The sequence below is a fragment of the Phaeoacremonium minimum genome, assembly GCF_000392275.1.
Source record: "Phaeoacremonium minimum UCRPA7 unplaced genomic scaffold PA7_03_scaffold_230, whole genome shotgun sequence".
Taxonomy (NCBI): Eukaryota; Fungi; Ascomycota; class Sordariomycetes; order Togniniales; family Togniniaceae; genus Phaeoacremonium; species Phaeoacremonium minimum.
The window spans coordinates 1-21,465 of NW_006921135.1; the positions used below are offsets into that span (position 1 = coordinate 1).

At 48.6% G+C, this 21,465-nt stretch overlaps 3 protein-coding genes across 3 annotated transcripts; 2 read left to right on the forward strand and 1 right to left on the reverse strand.

Moving 5' to 3' along the window:
- Nucleotides 1-11,221: 11,221 nt before the first annotated feature.
- UCRPA7_3120 (putative 4-coumarate- ligase 2 protein) lies at nt 11,222-12,790 on the forward strand (the record flags this gene model as incomplete). The annotated part of the gene is made up of 3 exons (XM_007915691.1): nt 11,222-11,255; nt 11,443-12,726; nt 12,777-12,790. 3 exons carry the CDS (start codon nt 11,222-11,224, stop codon nt 12,788-12,790), a joined length of 1,332 nt encoding a protein of 443 aa, XP_007913882.1.
- An 879-nt stretch (nt 12,791-13,669) lies between these two features.
- Nucleotides 13,670-15,421, forward strand: UCRPA7_3121 (putative aldehyde dehydrogenase protein; the record flags this gene model as incomplete). The annotated part of the gene is made up of 4 exons (XM_007915695.1): nt 13,670-13,674; nt 14,303-14,674; nt 14,730-15,003; nt 15,059-15,421. The coding sequence occupies 4 exons, from the start codon at nt 13,670-13,672 to the stop codon at nt 15,419-15,421; spliced, it is 1,014 nt and encodes a 337-aa protein (XP_007913886.1).
- A 2,507-nt stretch (nt 15,422-17,928) lies between these two features.
- UCRPA7_3122 (putative sugar transporter protein) lies at nt 17,929-19,830 on the reverse strand (the record flags this gene model as incomplete). The annotated part of the gene is made up of 8 exons (XM_007915693.1): nt 17,929-18,090; nt 18,142-18,255; nt 18,316-18,949; nt 19,004-19,089; nt 19,140-19,199; nt 19,253-19,347; nt 19,410-19,677; nt 19,741-19,830. The coding sequence occupies 8 exons, from the start codon at nt 19,828-19,830 to the stop codon at nt 17,929-17,931; spliced, it is 1,509 nt and encodes a 502-aa protein (XP_007913884.1).
- Between the last annotated feature and the right edge of the window lie 1,635 nt (nt 19,831-21,465).

A 21,465-nucleotide genomic window follows, 5' to 3' on the forward strand; every position in this document is an offset into this window, starting at 1 on the left:
CTTACCTTTTCAATAGCCTTTAAAGTGGTAGGCCTATAGGTTTATTCCTACCATAAAGGTCTCCAACCTTCATTTCCTCTCTACTAAGAACTCCTTTTAGCAAAGCAATCAAGCTAATTTTCTCTAGACTATTTCTCTAAAGCCTGATCAGCTCTCAAATATATTCTATTCTTTGACTATGGTCTTATGTGGATGGTGGTAGTGATTTGGGTGGTTGCTATATGTATGTAAGGTTGAAAGGTGCTGAAGCTATTATGTAGGGTTTGTAATCTGTGACAATTTAGTTTATATAGCTTATATTGTGAGAAGAGTTTTATAAGAGTTAGGAATAGAGGTTATGATTTAGTTTACTTATTTACCTAATTTTAACTTTATTGAGAATCTATAGGCTTTTATAAAGGCTAAGGTTTATAGACTATATCTTGAGTTAGAGACTGCTTTAAATACTGAAGAGACTTTTTAATAGTTAATTAAAGCTGCTAAAGAAGCTTAGCACTTAATTGAATAGTCTATATTAGATAGATTAGTCGAGATAATGTTAAATCGTGTTATTGCTATTTTGGATGCTGAGGGGTGGTATACAAAGTACTAGATTAGGCTTAGTTAGTTAGCTAAGCGAAATTGGGTACTTCAGATTGGATTCAGATTTTTGCCACTCACTGTATCATGGCTATCTCGTTTGCTCGCATATTGGTCATACAGTAGATTAGCTATCAGCATTTCACTTTGGTTGCAGCCCGATGTGAGTAGATGCCGTGCTCTAGCCCTCCCGAGCCAACCATGGTATCATCATTGATGCAACTGGTACACAACACGAACTGATTCTGTTTCTACAAAACATGGTTCTGAAACTTCGTTTTTGGTACATGTACGCTATTCCGATTACAGTGCTACCTAAGGTAAGCATGCAGTTGATTCAGCCAAGCGCTGAGATCTGCAGTGGCCCAGTAAGGCACGGCTTTCACCAAACCAGTACCTAGACTCGCAACAAGACCACACCACACGATTGGGCTCGTAGTCGTGAACTTCCTCCAAAACTTATGCAGGATCCAAGAATGTGATCCCCCTACCATCTTGAAGTCTGCCCACCTCGTGAACATTGTAGCTTTCCAGAAGGTAGCAGCAAGTCCAGGCCATGCCGCCGAGTTGCGTCCTGCGCTGTTGATGTACCAATTACTACAGCCTGCAGCGAACACCGTTTGCTCTAGCACACTGTCTAAGTTTTCTACAAAGCTTGCTTCTGCTTCTTCCTTCACTTCGATCACATCGGTGTACCCGTCAATGATTGGCTTGATCAACGTAGATGCGGTGTATGCAACTTGGACCTCGACGGAGAAAATCACAGAATTGAAGGCTGGGAAGGTATTGGGGCCAAATCTGCGACGAGTTTAGTTATTTGTACACAACCGATGGCACGATACTTACAATATCGCAAAGTTGGGGAAATTATGAACGAATGTTCCCATATACGCCTGTGCCCCTCTGTGTTCGTTCCATTGTTCCTCAATTTTCGCACCAGCTACGCCAGTCAGGTTCATTGGCCCCAGGAATGATTGAACCTTAAAGCCTGTGGCTAGAATAATGGCATCAAAATCTTCTGCTTTCCCACTGTCGCTGATGATTCCGGTCTCGGTGATTTCTTTGATACCCTCCGGAAGTAGCTCGACATTTGAACGATGTAGGCAGGCAAGATAGCCAGGGTCGTAGATCCTCCGCTTACAACCTAGTGGAAAGTCCGGGACAATGAAGCTGTGGTACTTTTGAGGAGCTTCCTGATAGATATATCGTCGTGCCTCTGCTTCCAGTGCCTTTCTCTGCGAGACCTGTTTTTTGTCTGAGCCGTAGACGGATGCAAGCTGATCAGTCTGGATGAAGGTGTTTAGACGATGGTATCGTTGCCAGAGAGGAAGGTATCGGAAACAGAATTTCTCGAAACGAGAGAAGACCTTGTTTGGTCTGGGATGATACCATTGCGCACTTCGAGCATATTGCGTTAGTCTTTTTACGCCTGGCGCAATAGACGGCACAACTTGAGCCGCGCTGCAGCCGTTCCCGATGACGGCAACACGTCTCCCAACCCAGTCAAACGAGTGATCCCATTCAGCCGTGTGAAACATCTTCCCTTTAAAACGTTGCATTCCTTCGAACTTGACTCTTCTTGGTTGCGAAAAGCCCCCAACAGCTGACAAGAGGATCTTGCATGTTCTGGTAAATTCTTCGCCTGTCCGACGATCAACGAACGTGACGACCCAGTGATCACCGACCCATTCAGCTCCCAGACACTCGATGTTGAAGTGGAAATGCGGGCGGAGCTCAAACTTGTCCACCGTCGCTTCCACATCTGCTGCGTGTTACCTATTGAAACAGTGAGGATTCACGTCCTGGAATACTCACATCTGAGAATTTCTGCTTGATCGGCTAACGCCTGTGTCCAGTCCGGGTTGAGATTAAAGCTGAAGGAATACAAATGAATTGGTACATCAGAACCGCTTGTTCACAAACAATCAGCTTTAGGCCCGCAAGCTTGTATGTTAAAAGATTGTACTCACCAACCAGGATACGTGTTCGCTCGCCAAGTCCCTCCCAGTCCTTCCCGCTTCTCGTATATCTGATCACCGTGTCATTATCGAGTTTAGCAAAAAAGGCCTGCAAGCTTTTCTAGGTCTCCAACTTCTGCGCCAAGGAGATTGACTTACTTCAAAATCAGTGTATCCCAGCCTCCATTTCAAGGTATGCGCCATCGCGATTCCCGCGACGCCTGCGCCGATGATTATAGTGTTTGCAGCCATTGGATGATACGCTTCGGCTATACAAAACTTTGAGTTAATGCGCAAGAGACTCGAGCAAGGGGATTGGAACCAAGTTAGCTGCAACAATATGGCTCGACGCAGGGGAAGCTCTAAGTAGTGAGGAGATAGTTGCGAAAGCAGCTTGCCTTCTTCTAGAGCCTGATTCGGTCTAGTCCAGTTGTCAACTGGGGACCAAGGCGGGTTCCGGGGTTAGCCCTCCTCTGGTGTGGAAATGGGTTGCGGAGAGAAGCGCTGCTGGAGTTTTAGTTCCGCCGGATTCTGAGTTCCACGGGTTCTATTTCCATCCAATCAACGCTTCTCTTCCGAGGCGACGGAATCTGCCTCAGACTCTTGCCACAGCGTTATAGTAGAGACGATTAGTCCAGGGTTAATGGCCGGGGATCGAGTGCCACTCGTAAGCAATGAAATGACTGATAAACGAGTCATTCACTCTATCCCCGATTCTTGATGTGAGAAGTGATAGTACTCTTCATCTAGACGACTATTGGAAAGCGCGGGATTCTATCTAGAAGAACTAGCCAATGAATAGTACTGTAAACCATGACCCTGGCTCCCATCGCGCGCTGAACAAGGAATTCTGTGGTGGCATAAAAGCTTGACGTCGCCACAAGTATGTCCTTTGCACAAGGCTTTGCTCATTGCCACCCGTTCCATCTGACTGTTGCGCCAGGCTGGTCATGGATCAAGGTGAGGATAGCTAGGGGAAATGATAGTCATAGCTGCACAATTGAAGAGTCTGACTTTCGACCTACACAATAGACGTTCATTATACGCAATAGCTTGATGTCGCCAATACCTGCTAGCGGGCACATGATGACACTTGTGATAGTGCCCCGCGGGGTAGGTGGAGAGCGGCGTCTCATTCGCCTTGCTTCGTCTGGCCCTTCAAGTCATGACTGCTTGCCCCCGCACAGGTCCGATAATGCGGAGAGAATTTCTCCCCTCTGCGACCGCAGTTCCTCTCCACCTCCAATTCCCTACATCCAATAGCGCATCATCATCAAGGATTACCACCCGCCGAGCTGCAGCAGTTTGTCCTCGTTCAATCTCAGTTTCATCCAAGTAAATACTACATGGAGAGACGTCATTAGGCATCTAATCGATTATCGTTCAGGGCGTGCGTATTGCATGATGGGAGGCAATAAACATATTACAAGTGCCTGTCTGAGCTGTCGGCGGCGCAAGGTGAAGGTAGCTAGGCTGCTCACGCGCGAATCCTTTTCCAAGCACAAGCAAGAGCGCCAAATGGATCGTGTCAAGAGTCGGCTAACGAGATGTTTCTGCTTAGTGTGATGGAAAGGATCCTTGTGCGAATTGCACGATCTCAAAATTCACCTGTGTATACAATGCAGAGGCAGATATGCGAAAGTCGGTACAGCCGTAACACCTGCGCCACATCCCTCCGTGCTGACATTCCGAAATGTAAAGAATGCCCTCGAAGAAAGTCATTGCCGATCTGAAATCTCGCCTTGCTCAGCTTGAAGATGTGTTGCGGTCACAAAATATCCCACAACCGCCACCACCCACTCGGTCAAGCGCCGAATCCCTTTCGCAAGCACACAATTCGCAATGCTCCCCACCAAACGAAAGTCGTACAAGCATCAAAGAGTCATCCATTGCGGTGGATGCTGATGGCAGTACGAATGCTTCGTCAAGCCCAAAATCTATTGAAACAGGACAAACAGCTGCCGATATCGGCTCTAGCTTTGGGCAATCAACCGACACTGCAAATGAAGATAACCTGGATAAGCAGCGACCTAGGACCGCTCAGGTGCTTCCATCCGCTGCGGATGAGGCAAGTCAAAGTCACATGGAAACACTGCGTGGCCAAGCCCCACGTTCAGTGGTTGGGTTGGATCAACTGAATGAAGATCCCGATCTTGACAATAACAATTACGGTAATGACGACGACGACATCAGCAGCCTCTTAGCTGCTAGAATGGGCTCTCTCAGGCTAGCAGAGGACGGGCAACTACGTTATTATGGCCCAACATCAAACCTACATGTTCACCAAGACGGTTTCCAATCTTTGTCAAGATCCACAATCCGACATGTGGCTACAGAAGGTCGCGTTGTTCTAGAGCGATTGGGTCTCGACCTTCAAGTTCCCCTGGCGCTTGAATTGCATCTCACCAAGCTATACTTCACTTGGGCAGACCCAGCAATACACGTTGTTGACGAGGAGACCTTTTTCTTAGAAAAGGAAAAGTGGATCTCAAAAGGGGAGAGTAGTCCATACTATTCGGAAACCTTGAATAACGCAATGTAAGTGATTTAACCGAGTATCAAGGTCTATCTCCTATCCAACTTACATTCTAGATGTGCAATCGGTGCTTGTCTCGCTGTAGGGGAGCTTCTCGACGTACCCGAGCCTGCTTCCGAATTCTTCTCGTCACGAGCAAAGGCCCTCCTCGATATCGAAATGGACAGTCCCACCGTTGCGACAGTTCAGGCACTAGTGGTGATGAGCGCTTCGGAAGCTGGAAGCACTCGTGATGCTCGGGGGTGGCTGTATAGCGGTATGTGCGCCTATGTCTAATACTTTGTCATGCTGAGCCTTGGTGATTTAGGAATGGCAGCACGACTAAGCGCCGATCTTGGCCTTCATCTTGATCTGACTAGATACAACAGAAGGCATCTCAATCTCCGGGAGGACGATTTGAAAAATAGGAGAACATCATTCTGGGGTGTATTCATCCACGAAAGGTGAACATGACTCAGATGTCCATCGATTCACATTGGCTAACCTGTTGTCTTCAGTATGTGGAGTCTCTATGTTGGACGACCATGGGGTCTTGGCTTTCAAGACATTACGATCCCGCTGCCCTCCGAAGAGCAAGACAAATATAGAGCCAAGACATGGTCACCGTATCCCGCTACCGGTGAAGTTGTGGGCTTCCCGGACCAAGGCGTCTTCTTTCCTCTCGAGGCTTGCACCGCAGCAAATATAACACTCTGTGACTTCATGCGGCGGATTAATACCACACTGTAAGTAGAAAAGACAAATATGGCATTTCCCTTGACCTGGTTAGTAACTAATCGGTGAAAGGTACTCCGGCCGCCAGATGGAGATCAAAGAGTTGCTGGCATTTCTCGTCACGACCAAGCAACAACTCTCACAGTGGCTACATGATATTTGTCCATCGCTACGAATCGACACCGCAAACCCTGAGCAGACTTATGTGCCTTCAGTTCTGCAGCTTCAGTGAGTGTTTTCGCTGTCCTTCGGGTCTTGTCGATATTGATCGCTCACAGTATGCAATTTTATGCAACACTCATATCGCTGTATCGCCCATACATGTACACCCACCTGATACGACGAGGGCAATGCGTTAATACAATCGATGCCCGAGCCACATTGCAAGATGCTGCCTTGAGCTGCTTTGCAGCTTCTCATCAAATTGCCGATATCTTACGTTGCTACCAGAAACAGCACTCTCTTCGCCGGACGAATATTCAAATTGTCCACATTATCTTCACTGCATCGCTTGTGTTCATATATGATATTTGCTCTCGTCCCTTTCTCGAATCTCGTTCATCACTCAGGGACCTGCAATTATGTTGTCATGCGTTGGGCGAAATTGGACAATCTTACGGTAATGCCACGAGAGCTTTGGAGGTCATCATTCTCGTAAAGAACGAATGGCAGAGACTCGCAGCCTCTTCTGCTGCTTCACAGCCCCGTCCCCCTGCAAAACGGCCAAGTATTGATATCTCTGCTGAAACTCTTCAGGGGAGTGGAGATATTGAAAGCGAACGGCATACACGCCGGCAACGGCTGTCTATGCCAACGATAGATCCTCCAGATCCGTCCGCCTTCATGGCTGGCATTCTTCCAGAATATACAGTGCTCCACGAAGGGCAAGCGACTCAGCCGTTGAGTGCGATGATGCTAGAAACACAAGAGATTGTATCTGAGGCGTGGCACTTGCTTGATGGTGGCAGTATTGGGATGAGTGACATCGATTCGGCAATAGACTGGTTGGACGCTCAAGCCCACGAAGAAGCCGCAGATAATCCCGGAATGATTGGACACAATACCCAGATTGTGAATCATGGACTGGAGACTTTGAATGATGGATTGGAATAACACGTCCAGTGGCGGACACACCTTCAAGAATGAAGACGGATTGGTGTGTTTCAGGCACAATGTACAATATCAGGTCGTACGGAACATGATCCAGGCGTCAAATTTTCAGGAGCATTCTGTGACGACAACAGACTATAGGCGGTGATTAACCGATCTTAGTGGATCTTATGATGCAAATCCGGACTTAGCTAGCAATCGGATTCCGGGACCATTTTCCGATCTTGGTTTCTAATTTTTTAATTTATCCGCATCTCGAGGCCACAGTACATGTGAATCGTCATTACAGATACCGTTTGAACCTGGGAATTTTTGCGCGCGAACCATGCACAGCTGAGTGCATGACATGATGTCTCGTATCGAGTCGTTAAAAAAGAGAACGAGGGGGCATTATTCATACTTCCTAGACTACAGATCGCGATGGTAAGTGTTGTTGTGCGATTCATACCTAAACAGGAGGCTTTGAGAATCATGATTTCAAGAAAAGAAACGGTTGTGAACAATATAATTAACATGTCATAGGAACGATAACGATATGTACGGTCACATTAACAATTCTGTATATAACTATATGTTAGTCCCTCCTGCCAGAGCGTCCTCGTTGTATGTGGCTCCAGTCTAATCGATGTAGGATTGACTCCATCGTCAACAGTTTTCTAATTGAGCGTGACCATAATGATCCAGCTTTGTCACCATGTCGAGGATTGGTGGTCCATTCACATACCGACTACATTGCTCCGATGTCATATCCCTGTGTTGCAGTGCTCGGTCTGCGGGTCAATCACATTGGCAAAAGCAGTGTCACCTACGAGGTGGGCGTCTTCACGAAGGCTGATACTGAGGTTAAGGCGGTCGGTGAATTGGTACATGTGTTTGTTGATAGCAAGACGGGAAAGCCAGCACCGGACGGCATTGACAGGTTCCTCCGAAATGCCCTAGAACAAATTTCTAGTCCAGACATCCCCAGTAGAATTTAGTGGAGCTGAACAGCATTCAGATTCCAAAGATGATTCTGGCTCGGGAATAACTCCCGCTGACTCATCGCGAATGCACTGGCTAATACCAACTATGCTGAGCTCCTGGCAGCAGCCGATAGCGCGCGTCAATCTCATTTTCTCCCTGAAGCCTGGCACCAGTTATCCCTGTTATTCTGAAGCCCTGCTATACAATATCGGCGTTAGAAGCCTTGGTAATCGGCAATCATCGCCATGGACTCCAGCAAACCAATGCAACCCGCAAAAAGAAGGCTTTCTCGTAGGAGAGCTTCCAAAGCATGTTTGAGGTGTCGTGAAAGAAAGGTCCGGTGTGATGTGACTAGGTGCATCGTACCTTGTACGAACTGCCGCCGGGATGGCTGGCACTGCAAAGTCGTACCACGAGTAACAACAAGGTGCGCACTCGAAGCACAAGACCTTTTTGAGACATGTGCTGATAGATCAATCGCAGACCGTCGCTCACTTCGAGCTTGACTGCTCGACTACCTGCAGCTCAGTGTCTGATACGGCGGGCCACTTTGGAGACACCGGCAAATTGTGATACTGTATGTTTAGAGCCAGAAATAGCAGACAGCAGCGATGACATACAGAGGAGTCCGTCGGATTCACCCCCGGGTCTCATCGACGACCCTTTCATTCAACCGACCCTTGCGGAGCCCCAGATATCAGAATGTATAGACCTGGAGGAAACTGGATCGAGATATGGATACCCGAAAGAATTCGATGTTATACATTCTCTAGCCAGCCGCACCAGCTCTACCTATGCGTCGATGCGGATCTCGAGCAGGACGCTTCTCAGTATGTTTCTTTACGAGTATTTTCTGCACGTCCACCTCGAGCTTCCCATACTTTGTCAAGGCGACTTTTCCGATATCTTGCAACCACAGTCGGAGCGTGATGCGCAGCCGAGGAGAACGCTACCGCCAATCCTGTTATATGCAATGCTATATGTCTCTTGTCCAGTAAGGTCCCTAGTTTTGGTGTCATTTGAAAATTACTGACTCGATCAAGTTTGTTTCACCGCACTATCTTCAAGCCCTTGGGCACTCCGGAGTACACGGAGCTCGCGCAGCATTCTATAGTCAGGCAAATGTATACAGCCAAATCCTTAGTGATTTCTATTTCACTTATGATTAGTATCGCTAACTCGCCATAGCTTCTGCATCACTCTAGAGCCGAGAAAGACTGCGTCACTATTGCACAAGCCGCACTTCTTTTGAGCTGCCGGAACCCAGACCTTCGTATGAGCTCGGGCTTTTGCAATACCGACTGGCTTCGTGTTGCTTGTGAGCAAGCCCGGGCTGCTAACGCTGACAAGATGACGACCTATTCAAGTCCGAGTTCGTTTGAGAACACGCAGTTCGAAAAGAAAAGGCAGTCCACATTGAGGCGCCTTTGGTGGGGCTGCATCATTCGGGATCGCATTATGTCGCTGTGCCTGCGGAAACATCTCCAAATTCCTGGTCCCTCCAGACTCAACAAAGATAGCTATCCAGATTACCATGACCTCTTGGAGGAGATACGATCCATGTACAAACACGCTAGCGAGGTAGATCGCTCACTTGCCGCACTCATGACTCTATTATTTGAGTTGTGTATCGAGCTCACAGATGTCTTGACTCTTGTTTATCCTGAAACGGAATGTTCCTCGATGGAAGGCCTGACCGGCTCGCGCACGCTGTCTGGGATAAAAGCTCGCAGGTTAGCATTGCAGAGTTGGGCTAGTAAGGCGACCGAAATCGCCCCGAGTCTAACTCCTGGAATGAAAGAGTCCGTCGAACCGGGCATTTGCCAGAACTGGACTGTGATATATACGTGTCTAATCTGGATTTACTACCAGTGAGTCATTGAGTCTCGAGTACATCAAACCCGACTTCAATTAAACAGTTAGTCCAGCTCATCTCAAATATCTTTATTCATTTATGAGATCCAAGTCACCATGGCTATTGCACTTCCACAACAAAGAGGCTTGTCATGTTCACACAAAACGACCATGACTGAATGCCAAGAAGGAGTCTCAAGTGCTGCGCAAAAAGTGGCGTACTATCTCAATGAACTATCGCAATATAACCTGATCAACTGGCTTCCCAGTAGCGCCATTGGATGTACGGCTTTCCCATTGGCGTTACACATCATAGATGCAAAACGGGGTCTAGACTCATCGGGTCTGGCGATGAGAGCATCTGGCATGCATAGCCTATCGACGTGTCAACAGCGGTTGAACGTCCTCATCAATGCGATGAAAGAGTTCCATAAGCACTATGAGGGCGTGGGCTTGGTCTCTAGGGCTATTAGATATTTCGTGGAGTGCACATATCTGGATGAATTCACTCTGCCGCGCTCTGATGGTGATACTCTGGGGCCATCAAAATACACACACCCTAGACGCCTCAGTCGTACTCTCACACTTGAGAATGATTCGGCCTGCTGTCTACGTATGGCATTGACGATTGACTTGACTCTCAGGCAGGGCTACCTCCCAGACGAGCAAGATTTTCCTAAGGAACTGAAGACATTGCTCGATGGAAATGGCTGCTTTATGCCCATCATCTTTGGCCGAGGTTCTCGCACTATAGATAAACCGATGTGGAAGACGAAACTTCCACTGGAGACCTTCCCAATTTCCCCGCAGGCAAATCTCTCGGGGTGGGTGGAGAACGACAGGTCATTGTATTTGGCGCACGAACTAGGGCTAGGACCGTAATACTCGTAGATCTACTGTTTCAATGTAAGCATCGCCTGATTCAATGTGCTACCCTCTGAAGTATAGAATATATCTGATTCCACAGCAATGACATCCACCACTCGGGGATTAATTACTGCAAAGCTGCCGCAGTGACCAATGATGTTGAAAGCCGAACACCAACTCTAGTCTTCCCACACGGAAGTTGAGTTCCAGCACACCATTACCTAGCTTGTATTAGTGTGCTTTTGGCTACCGCTCAAGGAAGTTCACCCAAACAGCGACTGATGCATCCGCACAATGTCTTTGGCCCGTTCTGTAGGTTCAAAACCCTCTGAAAGATGCGGGTTCGCCAGAACTAAACTTTGTGTATGCTATTCTTCTCACAATGTCTTCTCCAACAGATATTGCCCCGGCTGCGGCGCTGTGGGTGTTAGTGGTCCATGAATCAACGACCGGGGTGAGAGACTAATCGCAGCAGAGCCCCTCGGAAATCGTAGGCAAACGGAACTCTCCTGGGCTCGTAAGGCGCTAGGTCCTACCGAACCTCGGATGTCGGGCCATACCAAACTACACTCATATTCGACCAGAGTGACCATGTCTGTAGCTTCGTCTTTCAGATCATCGTGAACTTCAAAAATTCAAGATGGTCTTTTACTCTCAAAATCCAGAGATCAACGGTAAGAAGGATTTCAATCTCGCTTACTGTATGCTTACTCCAAATAGTCCCTCAGGGCCAAACACTGTGGTCTTGGCTTTTTGAGTCCACTGATAGACCAGACCGGCCCGCTGGCTTCACCGATGTTATCACAAAGCAGCACATCAGCTATCAAGATCTAAAAAGCTATACATCCTACATCTCAACAGTTCTCAGTACCGACTATGGTCTCCAACAAGGCGAAGTTGTTGTCATTTTCAGCAAAAACTCTATCTGGTATCCGGTAGCAACGTTGGCTACAATTAGAATCGGAGCCATTGCTTGTGGCGTGTCACCAGAATACAATGCCGAAGAGCTCTCATTCAGCCTGAGAGTTAGCAAGGCGAAGTTTATATTGACGGAAATTCAGTCGCTTGACCACGTTTGCGCCGCAGCGGAGAGCTGCCAAATCCCCAGCAGGAACGTCATGCTCATGGGCGGAAAGCGGGCTGGTGTGACGAGCTTGGAGGACCTGTTGAGCAGAGGCAAGGCTCGAGCCGACTCTCTGGTATTGCCATATAAGATTCCGCAGAACATGACAAACCGCGATGTGTGTGCCTGCCTTTGTTTCAGTAGTGGCACCACGGGGCTTCCAAAGGCAGTCATGATATCTCACGCCAACATCATTGCGCAATGTCTTCAAATTCAGCAAATTACACCGCCTGATCACAATAAGATCCTGGCAGCGCTCCCGTTTTATCACATCACTGGCATTGTTCATCAGCTCCATCTCCCGATAGCCCTCAAGGCCCAGGTCTACATTCTTTCAAAGTTCACACTAGACTCGCTTTTACGAACTGTAGCAGACAACAAGATCAAGGAGCTTCTCATTGTACCACCAATTCTCATTCGCCTTGTTCGCGAAGACTCGATCGTGTCTAAATACGATCTGTCGCACGTGACCCGGTTCTCCTCAGGGGCTGCACCTCTCTCACGCGAGATACTCGACCTTCTTGAAAAGAAGTTCCCCAATACCGGCTTCAAACAGGGCTATGGCATGTCAGAATCATGCTCGGCCATCACGTCACACCCGCCAGACAAATATGCATACAAGTACGCCGACAAGGTCGGCATCCTAGTGGCATCGACACAGGTCAAGATCGTGGATCCTGACACTGGTCGCGAGTGCGGAGTTGGTGAGGCTGGCGAAATATGGGCTAAAGGGCCGCAAATAGCTATGGGATATTTGGACAATCCGCGCTCGACAGCGGAAACGTTTGACACGGACGGGTTTCTGCACACTGGAGACATTGGAAAATTTGACTCCGAAGGTCTGCTCTCGATAACGGACAGAATGAAAGAGATGATCAAAGTCAAGGGGATCGGTGTTGCGCCGGCAGAACTTGAGAATGTCTTGTTGGGACACCCCATCGTGCACGACGTTGCGATCTGCGGGATTCCCGATGATCGCGCGGGGGAGAGACCGAAAGCCTATGTTGTCCTGAAAGAGTCATGTGAGCTTTCTCCAAGGGATGCAGGGCATGAGTTGATTCGATTCGTGAAGTCAATGAAGGCTAGGCATAAGTGGCTTGCTGTTGTGGAGATTGTCAACCAAATTCCAAAAAGTCCATCCGGAAAGATTCTACGGCGTAAGCTACGACAGGCATTTGATGGTGCCGGGAACACTGTCGTCCATAATCCAGAATTTGTAGCCAAGCTTTAGGATAGTCAATTGAAGTTCTTGTAGACACTACTGCTACAGCGAAGGTGCCTTGAGCTTGCTGATAGCACCATGGTCTGCAATTGTGGTTTCTAAACTTTACCTATCCCACTGTACCATAGATAGGCAGGTCTCGTAGAATCCGTCTTTCGATTACCGTGAACTCATGTTGGTGAGACTGTCTCTTGCTGCCGAACTACGTAATAGGCCTAGCCTGCCACACGGAGCATGACTGATTACAAGTTGCCAGATGACACATTTAGTCCCTGCATATCTCAATAAGCATGAAGCTAGGACCAAGCTGATCCTTGGCAAATTTGCGTACGCCCGAAACCCATGTCAGGAGTGGGAAGAAAAATGACATGACTAATGACCCGGGAGAAGTGGGGCAAATTCATAGTTCTAAAGTAGTGCGGTGGAAATCATGATCCGCCTTGAACATGGGCTGTCTAAGGTACCTGTCATGAATCATGTAACTGAGTACTCGAAGATTGACACACTCCACGATGGATGTCAATAATCTTCTCAAACAACATATGTCCAGATCACAAGACACTGATTGTGTCATCTTTGATTCAACATAGACTTTGCTGGTAAAGGCATCGAGTGCATCAGCTTCGAACCCACATAGAAATTCCAGATAGCCTCTCTGTGGGCTGCTCCAAGAAACTCTTCATTTGGATAATTTACCTTCGAAATGGAACTCGACCCTCATTTGACAAAGCTCTTCCTCAACAATGAGGTATGGCCGAGAAGAGCTATTATTTGCCTTGCAGAAAGATGATACTGACGGTCGCAGTGGGTCGAATGCCGAAATAAGAAACGGTCTGTTGAATCCACATCGAGAGTTCGTACCTTTGTTGACATAACGGATGTAGCCTTTCGGTTTATAATCCTTCTACTGGAGAGCTCGTCAGCGACCAAATACCGGTGGCAGGCGACGAAGACGTAGACATCGCAGTGCAATATGCCAACGAAGCATTTCAGCCAGGGTCTCCTTGGAGGAGTATGAAGAATGTGGAGCGACAAGCTATTCTGTTGAAGTTTGCAGATCTGCTGGAAGCAAATCAGGAACGTTTGGCAAGTCTGACACGTCTGACACTTGGAGCACCATTTCATCCATTTGGGAAGTCTGAGATAGGAACAGCTATTGGGTGCTTCCGATGCAAGTAGCTTCTACGTCTTTCTGGAACTTGGAGACTAACAGGATCATGGGCAAGACTACGGTGGCTGGGTCGACAAATACCCTGGTCAGTCTTTTCCGGAAGACGATGGCGTTTATAAGATCGTTCGCAATGAGCCATTGGGTGTTGTAGCAGGGTGATTACATCCGAAACGGAGTCACGGCATTTGGCTGACTTAGTATCTAGTATCATTCCTTGGAACGGCCCTATGGCATCGACGGGCTTGAAAGCAGCCCCAGCCTTGGCTACGGGAAACGTTTTTATCTTGAAACCCAGTGAGAAGACGCCTTTGATGGCAGCCGAGCTTGGAAAACTAGTCATTGAGGCCGGGTTCCCTCCGGGAGTGTTCCAAGTTCTGACTGGAGACGGCTCCACTGGAGCAGCTCTTGCATCCCACATGCGAGTTGCCAAGGTCAGCTTCACCGGAAGCATCCCGACAGGAAAGGCTGTGCAAGTAGCAGCCGCAAAGAGTAACCTCAAGAGAGTCACTCTGGAGCTAGGGGGAAAGAGCCCAGCAGTGGTATTTGATGACGCCGATATGAAAAACGCAATCAACTGGTATGACTGTCTGATGGCATTCCCTGGACGTGGTTCACTAACATCCCGAATCAAGGACGGTCAACGCTCTTCTGACCAACACTGGACAGATCTGCTTTGCGGCCACTCGGTTGTACGTCCAGTCAGGAATCTACGACAAGTTTGTCGAAGAGTACGCACGTGCTTTCAAAGGCAAACATCAAGTGATTGGAGACCCGGACGTCAAGGGCAACGAGATTGGCCCGGTTGTGGACAAGTCGCAGTTTGACAGGATCATGAATATTATTTCGACTGCAAAGACAGAGCAACAAGGCACTCTCCTGTCAGGCGGAAATGCTCTTGGCTCCAAGGTAGGCCACTTGACAATGCCGAGCCTGTTACGCGCGCCACTAATTCTCGTACTAGGGCTACTTCATTGAGCCAACGATCTTCACCGATACGAGCGATGACGCTACTATTTACAAGGACGAAATATTTGGCCCTGTGGTGGTAATCAACAAGTTTGAGACCGAAGAGGAAATCATTCGGCGGTCCAACGACTCCAAATATGGATTGATGGCGGGAGTGTTTACACAGGACATTCAACGAGCGTTGCGGCTAAGTTCTGCCTTTGACTCTGGAGTGGTCGGTGTTAATTGCATCAGCACCATCACTTTCTCTTGTCCTTTTGGAGGTACCAAAGAAAGCGGGCTTGGACGCGAGATGGGAGAGCATGCTCTACGTGCATATACTGAACCAAAGACGGTTCTCATCAACATGAATTATTGAGTGGGAACTCTTGTACAATTACGATAGAGGATCAGCATGATACAGACCAGGACCTTGCACAGACAGATATCTTGAGCACAAATCTTATAGATTTTACACAGCACAACGATATACCAAGGTCTATGTGACTCGCGGAAGCTGACTTGAAAAGGACAGAAGGTAGGCAAAGCATTGGAGCATGCGGCAACAGTGACAGCCCGAATGGATGGCTCACAAGAGACCAGACTTGAAGAGGGTTACAAGTAAAGGACGAAGTACAATACAATACATGGCCGCCTGAGCTCCGCGCCCCGCGCGCTATAGGACCAGCGCCAAAGCTAGCATACAAGCGCTTCCAAAGTGTGGGACCGGACGCGGAGGTGTTTGTCATCTTTTCCCCGCTTCTTCCCGTACCCTGCGACCACCCCGCCCTGAACCTCGTCGCACCAGGAGAGGCATTTCAATTGTTTTGCCAGCAAGTTACTGGCTTAGCACTTGTTCCCCCCCCTCCCCCCTTTTTACGACGGCATCTGCATCTATCATTCATCCTACTGGCGAATCTCAACGAGCCAAAGCGTAAGATCACTGCTCTCGCCTCGCCTCCATCATGAGCGGCAATAGCCCTCGTGAGCCTGTGCAGAACAGCTCGTCGAAGCAGCGCCGGCAAAGGAACGTGTCGGCGCTTACGAAGGAGCAGGTTCAACATAAGCGTTGCGTTGACAGGCGCGCTCAGCGGGCCTTCCGGCAACGCACAAAGGACTGCATCACAAACCTCGAACAACAATTCGCTAAGCTTCAAGAAATATGCAATCAGAAGGATCGGGAGCTTCAGTTGGCCCACGAGCAGAACACGAACCTCATCAAGTGCTTGGAGAATGTCGTGTCTTGTGCATCAAGCGCCCTGATGCCCCTTGGCGGAAGTGCTCCTCAGAGAAGTAGCACCATCCCTGGTAGGAAAAATGCTCATGCTCTTTGATATTCTCTCCAGAAGGCTATGAGCGACTGACTGACTGGCCTGCGTAGATGAGCATCATGGGCCCCCGCATCCCGATTTGGAGTGTCTTGTAGATGCTGCGGTGCGTCTCAGCTCACACAATACACCCCAAGGATCCCTCAAAAGCTCCAGCGCCCCCATAGCAACGATCGGTCAGGGCTCGCCGCGGGTGCCCTCCCAAGTTGCTACGTCCTTCGATCTCCAAACTCCTCCTATGCCAGCCGTCATGAATCTATTGTCATCACGTGAATCCGAGAGCTTGCATAGCCATCCGGTCGACACCGTCGATCATTCTGGCCATCCGATGCTATCTTCTTCCCCTGCGAGCAGTCGCTCCATGTCATCACCATCTAGCTCAAGCTATCCGCAAGCTCCATTAACATTGGAGAGGAGCTTAGACCTTTCTCTCCAGCCAGGAGAAGGGGTAGGGCTGGATCATTCGCTTCAAGCAGATTGCCTCGTCTCGCTCCCTACCCCTTGCAGCACCATGATTATGAGCACCAGAAACGAGAACGCAATTTTTACAGTCATGCCTCCCCATCTGGCGCCAACTTGCCCATTGGATCAGATTCTGGTAGATTTTCGGAATTCTCGCAGAGAGCTCATCTCCAAGGGGGCTGCTTGCGAAACTATCCTCGGGCCGAGGAAACCAACTGTAAAGGCTTTGATCGACACGAACCTCGTCGAGTCTGTTCACCCTCTCAGTGGCATCATGTCACGGGTTCTATCTACTTTTCCATTTGTTGGTATGACAGAAAAGTTTGCTTTTTTCTACCTCATGTGTCTCACCATTAGGGTAAGTTGGCAATGTCTAGTCGAAACAGCTTGCCATATTCAATTTTTTTACGGGATAATCTGACACAGTTAGTGGCAAATTGACCCGAGCAGAGACAATTATACGGCCATGCCGTCCTGGCTGCGTCCTACTGCTATACAAATCACTCTCCCACACGCCGCTTGGATCGATAACATTCCTTGGTGAGTAACGAGAAACGCATCAAGCAAAGCCTTTTCTAATATCAACATATGCAGGCCGGGCGTGCGGGACCTATTGATAGAAAACCCTGAGGAGTACCCATTCCAGATCTTTTCGGAATACTATTCTCAGAACGTTTCTGTGAACTGGTCCTTTGATGCAATGGATGCTATTTCTGACATCAATGATGGCGGTGTGCTTCATTCAATATTCGAGAGACACCTTCGGAATCTCAAGAATTGGACTGTGTCCAAAGAGTTCCAAGCAAGGTTTCCTGCCATGACTGCTGCGATCTATGATCGCGGCTGACGCCAAGATAATTAGTAAACGGTATCTGATGTCAGTCACGAGAACTATATGCTAGATTTGTTGAATCAGACACTGTCTATATATAACGTTATCTTCGGAGATGATAAACGAGTCTTTTGCGCCGGAGACAATGAAGACAGGTGCCACCTCTACGAAATCTCACCGGCTCTATGGAATCTATCTATCTCGCAATCGCAAATATAAAGGGCCGAGGCTGCAACCTTTTAATAGCGTTGACATGACAGTGGCCTAGGAGGCGACCTTAGACATCTCGACGTGGTGGTCAGTAGCATGGTCATCCACATTTTGCGCTTTCCTCTCCTCGCTCGTGGTTGGCCGCCCTGCCTCCAGGTTATATCGATGGTGTTTGTCAAAGACATAGTCCAGCTCTTCCAGTGTCTTCCCACACGTCTGTTCCTCATGTCAGCATGGCGCCTAGAACTCGTTGTGTCAAAGACTTACCTCAGGAAAGAACAGATACGTGAAGGGTATATTCAGAGCTATCATGCAGCAGAATAAGAGGTAAAATTTCCACCCCGCCGTATCGATGGCATACGGTGTAATCAGAGCAATAACCTGTTATTTGCAAAATCAGCGCTATTTCGGGCAGCTCGAAACAAGAATCGCGTCACTTACAAACGTCCATAGCCACTCTGAAAAGGTAGCCACAGCAGAACCAATATGACGAATTTGGAGTGTTGTAATCTCTGGGGCATAGAGCCAAGGAATGCTGTTCCACGACATGCCAAAGGATATTTCGTACACGAATAACATTGCCAGGGCCATGTTCGCCGTTGCCGATGTGTTGACGGCGATTCCAACGGTGAACATGATCATGGATATTAATAGTGCCACTGAACCGAGCAGAAGCATTGGTCTTCTGCCAACCTTGTCGAGGAGAATCATAGGAGGGAATGTGCCACACCAGAAGGCTATCTGGATGCAACCGGCCACCAGACTGCTAGTCTCCCGCGATAATCCGACGTTGACTTCGAGGACGATGGTCACGTAAAAGGCAATGACGTTAATCCCCGTGAACTGCTGCCAGAGCTGAATGAGGAAACACAAGATGAGACGCCGTGTGTTTTTCAAGGGGCTCTGGTCGTTGATCAGGCTCTTCAGTGAGAACTTGACGGACTCCTCTTCCAGCCTAAGAGCATCGGCCATCTCGTCTTCCACAAGCTTTATACGAGGGTCATCTTCGGCACAGCCTTGCAATCTAGCCAATACACTGATGGATTCTTTCTGGTACCCGTGTGAGAAGAGCCACCTGAATAATCGATTAGCGGGTAATTCATGTTTGTGAGGTTTGAGAGGTACTAACCGAGGAGTTTCAGGTAGAAAAGGGAGCGTAAAGAGTGTAAAAAGAGCAAAGACATTCTGGAAGGCAATAGGGAATCGCCAGACAACCTGGATCACATTAGTCAGCTTCATACAGCCTGAGGACCTTGTTCACTTACCTCTCCTTCCAGGTTCTTGATGGTGCCGTAATCTAACCAGTAGGCAACCACTGTGCCGAACTATTGACAGTGAGAATCGAGAGAAAGGAATGGTTTCAAAAGTGAGGTCCTACAATGACTACAGATAGCTGAATCGCAACTGATCTGCCGCGCTTCTTCGCCCCTGAGCATTCTGAGACATAGACAGGAACTGTAGAGGTTATCATGCCTAGAGTATGTCAGCCGAAGTTACCACATCACTTGCTCTATGTTTTAGGGAGCGCAACAAACCATTTCCCACGCCGGAGATCAATCTCCCGACAATAAGCTGGGCCGCTCCGTAGATTGCAGTCTGAATGACGCCGCCTATAATCATAATCACACAGCCAATGACAATCGTCTTCTTTCGGCCCAGTTTATTTCCAACCAATCCGGCCACTACGCATCCTGCCAAACAGCCAACATTATACAGAGCAACGATCAAACCAAGGAAACTGGAACTGGGGTTTCCAATGGCTTTGAGGAAGCTAGGTTCTGTGACCAGGCCACCCAGAACGCCCTGATCGGAAATGTGTCAACACAATCCAATGGTCTTGGATTAATCCAATTGCTGAAGACATACCTGATCATAGCCAAAAAGCAAGTAAGCGCTTCCTACGCTACAAGTTATGGCTACGCGGAGACCTTTGCCGCGCAATCTGTTGGCCAACATTTCGAGCAGCTGTCAGCGATGTGCTAGTGTACAGTAGTAGACAGAGCGCGAGTGTTTGGGGATTCCTTAACGACGGGAGCAAGATCGCTTCCCAAATCTCGACCTCTTGAATGGCGGCGATATATGATTATGAGACTTGAGACTTAGCAGGAGAGTGGGTAAAGATCGAACATTTGCTGGGCCCCCGGGCCTTCCCCAGTGCGCCGGCCCCGAGAAGCGCTAGTACGCTCGGCCATGCCAGACTTCGGCTTGAGCCACTTTTCGAGTAAACCCGTGGGGATGGAATCCCGAACCGATCAACATCAATAACTTGTCCCTCGTTACCGAACGACCGCCCCTCATTTTCCCCTCTCTGGAGACCCCACACAGTCAGCTTGACTCATGCAGCTGATTAGCACCCCACAATGACATTGCTGGCAAAACGCCTCCTTTCCTGGCACACTCCACAGGAAAAGGAAAAGACGAGATTGGTGGGGCTTAGCAGGGATACGGGACTGCTTTCATCACGATAGGGACCAGGCCATCCGTAAGTCACGTAGGATCGAAGTACAGATTCCGAGGGCTCTCGGCGAAAGGTAATTATCGTTGAGTCCCAAGGGGCGCCCTCCCGTGGCGAGACCGATCGGGTACACGGAGCAATGTTAGAAGGACGAAGACTTGAAGATTTATTGACTCGGGGATGTAAGAATCCCATTAGGCCGAGGTTGAGTCTACTCTAACACGATTCCAAAACGACCGCTAGTCTTTCCTGACTCCATCATTGCAAGCAACTTATCAATATCCTGAATGTGATTGAAGGTGGTGATGTGTGCTTTGATACCATGTTTGTGGCTGAACTCGATCGCTTCTGGCATATTCTTCGGAATACCGCTGCTTTTTCCTGCAATGCGATACTTACCCAACAAAATATCCAATGCGCTAATAGATAGTGGACGTTGCGGAATACCCGCCACCATCAATAGACCGTTGATTCTATTTGCAAGTAACACGTGAGTCCAGACCGTTCGATCTTCTCGAGAGGGAGTCAACAGCGAGTTGGTAGAATTCACGTACCGTAGGACCTTTGGTGCGGTTTCGTAAGCCGCATTCGATGCGCTAAAAACTGCAGCGGCGTGACAACCTCCACCAGTGATTTCCTTGAGTTTAGCCTCGAAGTCTGGCTCTTCCAAGGTGTTTATGATGGCATCCGCACCGAGAGACTTGACATCCTCTAGTTGGGCATTCGAAATATCCACTCCAATGACTTTGAACCCCATCGCCTTGGCATACTGCACCGCTTTTATATAGTCTTGTCAGACTGCTTGTCCAAAGCCTTTGTCATGCTTGGAATTACCCACCTAGATGCCCGAGACCGCCACAGCCAATGACCGCGATCCACTGGCCCTCTTGCAAATTGCATCCCTTCACTGCATGGTAGGCTGCGATTTGGTGAGCAAGGGAACCCCCTGAAAGCGAGGTATTCGGGGCCATGCCACTTCTGAAACAATTTATGAAAGAGTGGCGACTTACCAGTAACTCCGGCGCAGAATAGAGGTGCCGCTGTAATCATGTCCATGTCCTTGGGTAGAATCATTGCGTTTCTATAGTCAGATAAGGAATACTCGGCGAAGTGACCAGGACATGAGAACCCATGCA